The sequence below is a fragment of the Rhinolophus ferrumequinum genome, chromosome 3 (assembly GCF_004115265.2).
Source record: "Rhinolophus ferrumequinum isolate MPI-CBG mRhiFer1 chromosome 3, mRhiFer1_v1.p, whole genome shotgun sequence".
NCBI classification, from domain to species: domain Eukaryota; kingdom Metazoa; phylum Chordata; class Mammalia; order Chiroptera; family Rhinolophidae; genus Rhinolophus; species Rhinolophus ferrumequinum.
Window position 1 is genome coordinate 16,369,124 of NC_046286.1, and position 12,463 is coordinate 16,381,586.

Consider the following 12,463-nt stretch of genomic DNA (forward strand, 5'->3'; position numbering starts at 1 on the left):
TTCAGCATGAAGGAACATGCCGGGTTCCTCATGAGGCCTCTCCGGGAAGTTTGAACGCCCCCATGACATGTCTGGGGCTTGTTCCTGGAGCTCCGGAAACATGGCTGTGTGTTAGTGCGTCCCTTGCTTCCCTTCGCCTTTTTCCACCCCACCTGAGTACAGACCTGAGGAGATACTTGTATCTCATCTCTTGCCCTGCTCCTGTTCTTGCTGTCTTGTCCGGGGTCCCTGCTGTCCCAGAGCTGGAAGGTCTCTGTATTCATTTTCTATTGCTGCTGTAATCACCACAAACTCAGTTGTGTAAAACAATAAAAATGTATTATCTCACATGCTGGACATCAGAAGCCTGATATGGGTCTCACTGCGCTGAATCCAGGGCTCGACAGGGCGAGTCCTTTCTGGAGGCTCCGGGGGAGAATTTATTTCCTTGTCTTTTCCAATTTCCAGAGGCTGCTCACATTTCTTGGTTCAAGGCTCTCTTTCTCTGTCTTCAAAGCCAGCAATGATGGGTTGTGTCATTCTCACCTCCCCTCCCCCTTTTTGTGCAGTCACATCATTCTTGGACTGACTCTTCTTCTGCCTCCTTCCATTTTTATTTATTTTCTTTGATGCATATTTGGTTTGACTGGGGGTCAGGGACAGGGTGGGGGGCATCCCGGGGTTGGCCACCGTGGTCTTGATTCACTCCGGGGAGGCACAAATTGGGGGAAGACGCTGGGCATATTGGGTCGGCTACATGGGATGTGACCCCATGATGTGATTCCTTGAATCATGCCATCGCAGATCAGCAGGCCCCCAGTCATCCACACAGGTGTCCTTGCCACTCGTCAAGTGTCCAGCACGCAGCCTGAGGTCTGTCACCTTCTGGGTGTGGGCTTCGGCACACACATTGGATAGGAGTCCAAGGTCCACACACTGGAGTTCATCTGGGAACACAAATGGATGTGGCTCGATGCTGTCCCGGCCAGAAGCACAGCTGGTGCTCCCCAGTTGTGGTTCCTGGGTGGGTAGTTCCAGGACCTTCACAGCGTCTGATATCTGTGCGGGCTCCGCCAGGGGGAGCAGCATGAGGTCGTAGCTGTAGTCTTCTTCTGGATAGGTGGTGTGGCTCTTCAGGAGGCTCAGGTTGAATTGAGTGTGTGGGAAGCTCTTACTGACATGGACAAACTGTTTTGTGTCTTCCTGCTCAAACAGGTTGTAGCGACCCAGCCAGAGCTGGACGGACCAAGGGAATGAGGAGAGAGGAGGGGAAAGAGAGAAGGGGCAGGGCAGCATGGGGGCAGTTCCCAAAAGAAACAAAGAGAAACAAGGGGAAAAAAACCTGAGCATAAAAGGTTTAGATTCATAGAGAAATAGAGACAGTGAGAAAACAAAAGAATGTGACAGTGGGAAAGGCAGATCCGGAGACAAAGAGAAAGCAAGTGAGAAAGAGCTTAAAAAGATACACGGAATGAGAAAGGCAGAGGGGAGAACAGAGAGAGACAGAGGGAGCAGAAAGGAGGCAGGATGAGGAGGAGAAAAAACAGAAACAGACAAATGGAAGAAAGAGGAGTGAAAAAAAACACAAGGGAGGAGAATGAGAAATAAAGTGGGAAAGGGATGGAAGAAGTAAAGAGAGAGAATGAGAAATAGAGGCAGAGGATGCCGGGGGTGGGGGGGGGACAGTGTGTGAGAGAGAAAAGGGAGGGAGGACCCTCCTTTTTTAACATTCAGAACCCTTTTGATTGCACTGGGCCCACCCAGATAATTCAGGCTAATCTCCCCATTCAAGGTCCTAATTTAATCACATCTGAAAAAGCCCTTTTGCCATGTAAGGGAGCATATTCACATGGACATCTATATGGGAATCTATGATATGAGCGATTATTCTGCTCACCACCGGCTCTGCTTCCTGTCAGCCTGAGAATGTCCCTATATCCTAGCCTCTGTTTCCCTATGCTATGGAATTCAGCTTCCCTTCTTTTTTTTCTTTTTAAAAGATTTTTATTAAAAATATACCTAACATACCATATTATTATATATGAATTTCAGGGGTACACCACAATTATTCAACATTTATAGACCTAAAGAAGTGTTCACCATAAGTCCAGCAACCATCTGGCACCGTACCATTCTATCCCAATACTATTGACTATATTCCCTATGCTGTACATTACATGCCCGTGACTTGTTTGTTTTACACCTGGAGAGTTGGACCTCTTATTCTCCTTCCCTTTTTTCCCCTTTTAAATTTATCAATTACAGTTGACATTCAATATTATTTTATATTAATTGCAGGTGTGCAGCCTATGATTAGGCATTTATATAATTTAAGAAGTGATCTCCCTGACTAGTCCAGTCCCCACCTGGCACTATACATAGTTATTACCATATTATTGAGTATATTCCCTGTGCTTTACTTAACATCCCCAAGTCTATTTTGTAACTACCAACTTGTACTTCTTACTCCCTTCACCTTTTTCACCCTGCCCCCCAAACCCCTTCTCATCTATCACCCCAACAATCTAGTACCCATCTAACACCATTCATAGTTATTACAATATTATTGACTACGTTCCTTATGCTATTCTCTACACCTCCATAACTACTTAGTAACAACAAATTTACTTCTTAATTTCTTCACCTTCTTTCACCCACACCCCCAACTCCCCTCCCATCTGGCAACCATCAAAATGTTTCCTGTATCTATGTTTGTTTCTGTTTTGTCTGTTAATTTTGTTTTCAGTTTCCACATATAAGCAAAATCACATTGCATCTGTCTCTCTCTGATTGACATACTCCACTCAGCACAACACCTTCCAGGTCCATCCAGGCTGCCGCAGATGGCAAGAACCCATTCCCTTCCATGGCCGAGCAATATTCCATAATATATATGTACCACCTCCTCTTTATCCATTCTTCTATCGACGGACTTCTAGGCTGCCTCCATATCTTGGCCATTGTGAACAATGCTGCAATGAACACATGGATGCACATGTCCCTTCAAAGTAACATTTTAGGTTTCTTCAGATAAATACTCTGAAGTGGGATTACTGGGTCCTGCTGCCTCCTGCCAGCTCCGTTAAGGTTCAGCCACTGATAAAGCCTCGTGCAGTATGCAAGTTGTGTGAGGCAGGGTCTCAGGGAGTCACTAGAGTGGGAAGAGTTGTGGTCACCAGGTTAATGTAGACTCTGGTTTGGTGCCAATGCTGAGCCTGGAGCAACTCAGCAAAAGTCTCAAGGCACACTGAGGCCGGTTGCCACCCATCTGGGGCCCATTGACTCTGGTAGTTTTCCAAGGAACAGTGCAATGTGGGAGGGGCTGGCTGCTAGAGGAGAAATTGCCTATAGTGGTGCCTGAATTGGTGGGGTGGGATCCCAGCTGAGCCAGCAGGGCAAAGTAGTGAAGCTCAGCAGGCCAATCAGATTCAGATTTGGCCTGTGGGGGCGGGCTCAATATAGGAAAGATGGCGCCCGCCTGCTGGCTGCACAGGAGAAGTACCCGTCACTGGGAAAATGCCGACTGTCCTCCAGTCTTCCCCCTGGAGCCACACACCGCAGTCTGCCACCTGTATGTCTCCAAGGCCCTCCGAGTTACTATCCCTCCGCGGGAGCCCAAGGTGAGTGCCGGCGAGCAAGTGAATATGTGCTTCAGCTGTTTAAGAGGAAGTCTGGATTTCCTGCAGTCTTCCGTCCCAGCTGGATGGTTAGAATCCTCACGTTTTTCACAGCAAGATAAGAGGGGGCTCCTTTTCCTGGCACCAGTACTCTGGGTTGGGTACCCTGATGTGGGGAGCTGGGGTCCTTTGCTCCTCTGGGGGGAACCTCCATAGCCGAGATATCCCTCCTGATTCTCAACCACCACAGGGAGGTTTGGGGTCTATTCCATGTCTTTACCCCTCCTACCAGTCTCAACGTGGCTTTTTTATACTTTTAGTTATAGGACTTCTGTTTGGCTAGACTTCAGATGGTTCTCCAGGTTGATTGTTCTATAATTTAGTTGTAATTTTAATGTGTTCACAGAAGGATGCAGTCACAGTATTTATCTACTCCACCGTCTTGGATCTCTCCCACCTTTTCTTCTTTCTGGAGTAGTGGTGCAAAGGCCTCAGGGAAACAATTCAACTCACAAGTGAGAGAAAGTATGTTCAGGGGGTGTAATTTAAAAAATCATCCCCAGTATGAAAATGATTTACTGGTGGATTTCTCATGTCTGAGTTGGGACGGTACTGCGCTAGACAAATCCTTTGTAATCTTCATAGTCCCCTGAGGTAAAAGGAAAAGAGAAGAGAACGAAACAAAGAACACTTTACATATTGTTTCATATGCAGTAGATAGCTAGACTGGCTAGACACTACCTCTATAGAGACCCCCAGCAGTCTCCCAGTAGAACCCCAAGACTGTGATGCACCAAATGGGAAGTTCTAGATAAGTAGAAACTTTCATAGTATTATTTATTTATTTATTTATTTATTTATTTATTTATTTATTTATTTATTTTTTACTTTGTGTTGTCTGGTATTACCGCCACTGCAGTTGTGGGTAAATGGTAGGCAGGCTGCAGACTGAGAAGTGGCAGGGCTGGCAGGGGAGCTCGGGGAACTCACCCACACCTGAGGGGTGGGCTACGTCTCTGAGGCAGCTTCTTGAGACTCACTTGCTTTACAGTTGTTTTTTGGTTCCCTGAAGTGTAGCAGTATCTTCCTAAGCACTTCTTTTCCCTCTCGCCTCTTTCCTCCCTGTGGTGTATTGAGAGTGGCAGGGCTTCCTGTAGGCTCTGTGATTTCTAGTGAGCTCTTGGCGGCCACCTGCTTTGGAGCTGCAGGCTGAGATTTTTGGTGACAGCTTCCTACTATTGCTCACCAACCCTTCCAGCAGATGTGTAAGCCTATAATTCCCTAGATTAAAACCCTTCATACTTGGAATACAAAGTGCTGCTTCTCCTTTAGAACTGAATTCTGACTGATGACAGTTTTTGTTTTGCACTTAAAAAAAAAATATTTTCATTGTAAAAACTTGGGAAATATCAGAGTATAAAAATTTCCCATAAGCCCAGTAACCAGAGAAGAGATTACAATTACAAACATCATAATTAAAAAAAAAATTTCCATGTTGTGTGTATATATATATTAGATATTTCATCACTGGACACTATTAATTTTTTTCACATCATTATGTATTCCTCGAAACATGAATGTGCATGCTGTATAATATTCCATTGCATGGTTATCCTGTATTTAACCAATTTCACTATTGTTAGGTTGTTGGACATTTACATGGATTTCAGTCTTTTTTCTATTATAAATAAAACTGCAATAAACATTCTTTTACACGAATATTTGGACACATCTCTTATATCCTTAAGACAAAGATCTAGAAGTGACATTACCACCTGAATGAATGGTATGAACATTTTTAATGCTTTTGATACATGTGGCCAAAGTCCTCTAAAGAAGTTGTACCAATTGATACTCTCCACATCTCTCTTAACAAGGCTTATATCAGCCTGCATGGGCTATGAGTACCCTGACCCTCTATCCTCGGTTACCCGGCACGGTTGGTTTAGCCTGGATGATAAATTCGATGGTAACTCTGGCTATCGATGACATTAATCCAAATCCGTAATGAGACAGGGAGAAGAAGGTGAGATTAAAGGCCACTTTAACAGGCTAATTCCCTGCTCTCCTCAAAATCCCTTCTGACCCTGAACATTGTCTCGGATTAAGTTTTTCCATCTTACCTTGACTTTTTCTCCCACTGGGATGCATTCTTGATCATTCTTGATCACCCAAAGACATTGGGTTCCTACAGCTAATAGTCTGCTAGAAATCCTTCCTCATTGGTTTTTTTGACCTGTCTGAAGGCAGAATAGATTCACAAGCTGGTACATAAAACTTAGATGCTTGATGTTTAAAGCAAAGCCCAGTATGATCTGTATGTATTTTTCCACTTTTTTCTTCTGTTATACTCATCCCCTACAAGGCACACATGCTCTGAGCTATACTCTAGCAATAATACTAGTGGTAGAATAAGCAATGGTAGTAATGGTAGTAACTGAAGTAGTAGGAATGTTAGTAAAGAGAACTAACAGTTATTAAATATTTTTGATGTGCCAGGCACTATTCTAAGTGATTTTAATGGATTAACTCAAACAATCCTATGAGTCAGGTAATATTATCCAATCTTGTATTTGGATGCATGGAAAAAAAACTTCAGTACAGTGTTATTTTTTCTCACAATGTCATAAATCAGGAGGTAGTCAGCCCAGAACTTGAGTAACTGCTCAAGGAAAGAACAAAGAACCGCATCTTCTCCTATATTCCTAGTCTGCCATCCTCAGCACGTGGCTTTCATTCTACTTTCACAAAATCGGTAGTTATGCACTGCATAATTTCAGTCATCAATGGACGGCATTTACAATGGTGGTCCCAGGAGCTTATAATGGAGCTGAAAAAATTACTCTGCGGTTCCTAATGATGCTGTAGCTGTCGAATATTGAAGCACAACACATCACTCAGGTGTTTGTGGTGATGTTGGTGTAAACAAACCTACTTCACTGCCAGTCATATAAAAGTCTAGCACATGCAATTACGGTAGGAGGCTACACCACCTAGGTTTGTGAAGCACAGTCTATGATGTTTGACCAATGATGAAATCACCGAATGATGCATTTCTCAGAACATATCCCTGTAATTAAGCAGCACATGACAGTATTGCATCTGAATCCCAGGCAGAAAAACGGAAAAGGGTGAGTAGGCTAAAGTCACAAGCCTGCTGAATCTGTTCCTCCCCACCTCACTTTCTTTTCGTGGGAAAAACAGTAACTTTTTCAAAAACCTCACCCAGGGACTTCTAAAATTACCATCTAATTGACCGGAACCTGGTCATATCCCCAGCTCTAGTTCCAAGGGTCTGTAGGAAGGTACATATTTTAACAGAGCGTATTGCAACTGAAAAATACCAGGGCTTGTTAATAAGGGAAAAGGGAGAATAAATACATGGTGGACAAATAGCTATATCCCCATTGACAGATGAGCACACTGAGAAAAGGAGAGGCTAATTTGCCAAGTTCGTATAGCTGGTAAGTGACGGAGTAGGCAGAAATCAAGCTCTAGCACAGTGAGTCTTTATGCTTTGAGAACCTTCCCCTCCCCCCGCAACAGTTTTTTGACTCAGAAAATGCACTCATGCACATATACACACAATTCTGATACAATTTTAGGTACCTCTACAGCCTATTAATGGATACCATTTTTGGACCCCTTAGGTGCTCTGATGGCACTAAATTGAATTAATAAGACCTAAACCTGTTCTCTTTTAAAAGAAAGTTTTGCAAGATAGGATCTACAGACAATGTAAGGGGCAAAGGAAAGGTTGCATTTCAGTGTTTTTATTCACTGCTGAGTAGTTCTAGTCTTGAGCTAGGAGATAAGGGTTGAGATCTGGAGTCTAACTTGGCCTTGTGTCCCCCATCTCAGGGACCTGGACCTAGATTTCATCACATCTTTGGATCTGTTTCTTCAAATGAAAAATTAAGAACTTGAATTTTAAGAGCTGTTCGAACTCTAATATTCTACGTCTAATATTCTACTATTTAAAAAAATAGTGTGTTTACTGTTACTCCTTCTTGCCTACCCCCATGTCCCCATGTGAGTAGTTGGTTATATCTCCTCTTTAGAGTGTTAATATTGCTTGATCTTAGAGAATACTTCTTGTAGTCAACAAGTCCATAGTATCTACTTACGAGCCCAGCAACTCCTGTGAAGGCAGGAAAACTGGGGCTCCCACAGGCCTTCGCCTGAGACGGAAACTTGCAGGCCCCAAGCCAGAACAGCAGCGTCCACGCTCTGTAAAGGTCTGGGGAGGTGCATCTGGACGTGAAATAGAATTGGAACAGTCAGTAAATATTAAACAACACAGGAAAGCAGCTGAAAGGGCCAGTCCTTTAAAAGAGAAAGCAAGGGGGTGGATTGAGGTGAATTGATGAATACAATGGAAAGGAAATGCTTTACCCCTGGGAGTAATTCACCATCGCAGTCCCTTTCAGCAACCAGACTCATTTTTTTTTTTTTTTTGATTAGTTTCTGGTGTACAAAGCAACATAGTAGTTAGACATTTACACCCCTTACAAAGTGATAATCCCTCTCCCCCAAGCTACTACCTCTCTGACATCTTATGTAACTGTTACAGTACCTTCGACTATCTTCCTTATGCTATACTCCACCTCCCGTGACTATATATATAAAATTATAGCTGACATACAATATTATTCTACTTCAGCTTCAGCTGGACCATGCAGTGGTCATGCATCTACACAGTCTCTGAAGTGATCCCCTTGATAAGTCCAGAAATTTAGCAAGTTGGCTAATTTTCTGTTTGATAATAACAATGTGAGAGAAATATAATAATGTCCCAAAAGCCTATTTCATTCTGAAGAAGGGAAACGAGGTTATTGACTTCTTAAACAATGAAGTTGAAGGAAAGTGAAGAGTGGGCAAAGAAGAGGGAATGTAAGTTAAAATTGGGAGGGTGAGTTTTAGAACTTTACAAATAAGTTTTCCTGATGGCTGAGAATTCAAACCTGTGTTAAACAATACTGGAACTGAGCATTCTTTCCTGTCCCCGTGTGAAATAACACACACACAAAATAAGCATAATTAGCTTGGGTACTTGCTCTCCAAGAAATATTCAATCCTGGACGATAAACTCTGAACTGTGTGAAACAGCTTATAACCAAGTATAGCATTTTGCTCAGCAAGACTTGCTGAATACATTTGCGGTGTTGTACTCACCTAGCCAAGCCGTTATGCCACAAACTCTGCCCAATCCCAACCAGTTCCCCACATTTCATGGCCTGAAGACCCTATGCGTATCCACCCCTCGCTTCGATTTCCCTCTTCTGAAACCTTTTAAGACGTCAAGGTGTAGTCCTAGGAGATTTGACTTTGCTCGATCGATGGATTTTTCTGGGGGTCTCCTGGCAGTGGATGTGTCATAAGTGAAATGATGCCCTTATTTGTGAAACAAAAGTTTTATTGTATCTTGTCAGAAATGAGGTCACTATATCATGTGAAATTGCCTTTACGTTTTGAATTTTGGGTTAATGTTAAGATACTTTTGGATCCTTCTAAAAATCTTGTGTCTAGTAATCCTTGAATTTGTTTTTTCTCTTGGAAATTCAAAAGGCTCACAGACCCTTTCTGTCCCACGTCAGTCTTGTGGCATCTCTTGCCCTCCTCCTTTCTCCCCTTTCTCCCACCCCCAGAAGGCAGAAGAAGGTGACCAGAGGCTGATAGAATTTGAAGCCATGTTCTTTCAAGGATGGTTGAAGTAATTGTGGCTATTAAATACATTTAAAACCAAATATTTACTATGTGTCTAGAGTTTTTGTTTTCCTGAGGGATGGGGGATAAACCGTCAACCTCCAAATAAATAAATATGTTGATAATTAGAAGTTGGAATAAATGAACTAAGAGAAACAAAAATGGTGTAGTTATTTAGGATTATGGAGATGTTGGGTAGAAGGAGGGGGGAGCCTATTTAGGGAAAACAGTCAAAGAGGCCTCCTGTGAGGTGTACTGGAGCTAAGACACAAGAGAGGAGCAAGGCTGGACTAAGGAGAAGCCGGAGAGGGCCTAGGACCCAAAATTTAAGGAGACGCTCACTCTCAGTGTCACGCTGGTGCAGTGAGGGCCCTCTGAAGGTTTGCTCCCAGGTGACTCTATTTCTTCATCTTGACATACTTGGCATGCTGGAGAGGAGAAATAGCCAGCCCCACAAAGCATTTGGGGTGTGTGTGTGTGTTGAAGAAAACAGTGGGTCAAGGGAGAGGAGGCATGGCACAGTGATCCTAGGCAGAAGAAACAGGAACAATGGCCCAGAGGTGGAACAGAGCTTGGGAAGTTTCTGGAGCTGATAAGAGGCCATTACATCTGCATCAGAGTAGACAGAGGAAGGCGGCCCCAAGTGAGTCTGGAAAGGCAGGCAGCTCCCCAGTACGAGGCAGGCAGACCTTCTTCTGAGTGCAACGAATATAGATTTTATTTTGGGAAATGACGTGACGGAATATATGTTTGAGATTTCTGCAAAAACAAACACACAAACAAAAAAAAACCAAACAGATTAGAAGGAGGCAAGTTTAAAATCAGGGAGACAATAAGAAAATGCTTGTATTCATGCAGACAAGAAAACAGTGTGACCTAGACTGGATGGAGATAGAAAGACATGGGCGGATGTCAGATATATTTTGAGGAAGAAATCAGAGGACTTTCTTACATGTGAATGTGGAGCTTAGAAGAGAAATGTGGCCTGGAGATCTAAGCCGTGGACATGGAGGAGCTACTCTAGGGAAAGAGAGAGGAAGGGAGGGAAGCGAGGAGAGTAAAGCAGAGAGATAAGGAGAGGTCTTGGGAAAATCCACACTCAAAAGTCCAGTAGAGAAGAGACCAGAGAGGAAATCAGACTGTGAGGAACATATGAATTTAGAAAGGAAGTGTTTCAGAAACCCAAATGTCCACTGACGGATGAATGGATCAACATGTGATATATACACACATGGAATAGTATCCAACCTCGAAAAGGCAGGAAATTCTGTTACGTGCTACAACAAGGATAAACCATGAGGAAATTATGCTGAGTGAAGCAAGCCAGTCACAAAAGACAAATACTGTATGATTCCACTTACATGCGTTATCTGAAGAAGTCAAACTCATAGAAACAATAAGTAGAATGGTGGTTAGCAGGGGCTGCGGGGAAGGGTTGATGAAGTGTTATTGTTCAATGCGTGTAGAGTTCCAGTTTTGCAAGATGAAAAAGTTCTAGAGATCTAGTTCACAAAATTGTGACTGTGCTTAACACTACTGCATGTTAAAAAATGGTTGAGATGGTAAATTTCATGTTATATGTTTTTTACAATTAAAAACATTTTTTTAAAAGAAGGCTTTTCAAAAAAGGGAGAATTGGTCAATGGAGAGAAAGCAAGAAGAGAACAGAGAGTTAACATACAGATTTATTAAGATGGAGAACATTCGGTGACCTTTATACAGCTAGATGCAATTGCGTGGAGACAAGTGGGCTGAGAGAGAATTGTAAGGTAGGAAGTAGAGACAGCTCGTGTGTACAGTGCTCAGGAGAAGATTAGTTAGGAATGAAGACTTGAGGCGGAGTCAGGAGGAACTAAGGGAGACTTGTTTTGTTTCATTTTAGGAAGGAAGGTATTTGAGCATATTAGAATGTTACTGGGATGTTGCATTATTGAGAGAGAAATTGATGAGGGAGGGAATAGGAAATCTTAAGGACTGTCCTCAAGAGAGTCTGAGGAGAAGGAGACAGAGCGCCTGGGCAGGGACAAGTTTTAACAGGAAGACACTTCCTCCAATGTGACAAGAGGGAAGGAAGAGCAGGTGGGAGTGCATGCGAGTGGGTTTGTGGGTTTGGAGATGAGAAGTGGATAGAGGTCTCATCTGATGGTTTCTGTTTTCTCTGTAAAATGTCATGTGAAGTTGACAATGTGGGGGAGGGGGGAAGTTTCATCAGTGGTTTGAAGAGAGTGAACGTATGTCATTAGTCATTCAGGATCGCGGAAAAACAAGCCTGCCAGTGAGTCACAGCAGGATTGACCAACTGCATGGAGGGCTGTGGAATTCTGTATAAGTTTATTTTAAAGTGAAACTACTGTATTTTATGTTGTGTCACATCTTAGACACACCTCTGGAATTGGGATACATCCTTGGAGTATTCCATAGTTTTCTAGCATTGTTTCAGAGTTTACTTGTCAGCATCTTTTTTTTCTCAGTGGTTCAGAAAACAATGAGTATCATATAATCGCCGGCATCTTAGAGTCAGTGAAATATGGTAATTTTATCCCTGCCAGGTTCAGTTACGTGTGTGAAGACCTGGAGAAAGCATTTCTTTCAGGGTTGGGTTTCAAAGACCATATGAATAGATAACCACTTGACAATAGCTGTCAATCACAAAGAGGACTATTTGAGTCCACACACATATAATTGCAACATGATTATAAGCTATGTATCCTGAGGTGATCAGCTCTATATTATTAAAGTATTTCATCTGGAAGTTTGGTCTACAAGGCCAATCTCTAAGATCTTTTGCCAGTTTAAGACTCTATCATGAAATTCTCTTGTAAGTACAACTATTATGAAACAACAGTTCAGAATTCCTTTGCCAGGGTGTCCAATATCAGAGGCTCAGGAGTTGTTCCTTAAATAGAGAGGTGGTTATTGAAGAAAGGGTCCAGGGTGCTTATATCTCCATTCATCAAATATTTATTAATTTCATACTGTGTGCCAAGCAGTTTGATAATTTTGGAGAAAATAAAAATAAACACAATCGGGGTCTCTGAGCTCAAGGAACTCACATCTCTTATGAGACAGAAAAGAAACAAAGAATTGTCACCAGAGGTATTCATTCATCTAACCACTTATGTAATGCATATCTATTGAGATCCTGTAAAGCGTCAGGCACT

General features: G+C 42.7%; 1 protein-coding gene across 1 annotated transcript; it reads right to left on the reverse strand.

Moving 5' to 3' along the window:
- Window positions 1-632: 632 nt before the first annotated feature.
- On the reverse strand, window positions 633-1,275 carry LOC117019016 (kallikrein-1-like). The gene is given in 2 exon segments (XM_033100392.1): window positions 633-798; window positions 800-1,275. Coding segments are annotated over 2 exon segments (642 nt in total).
- Between the last annotated feature and the right edge of the window lie 11,188 nt (window positions 1,276-12,463).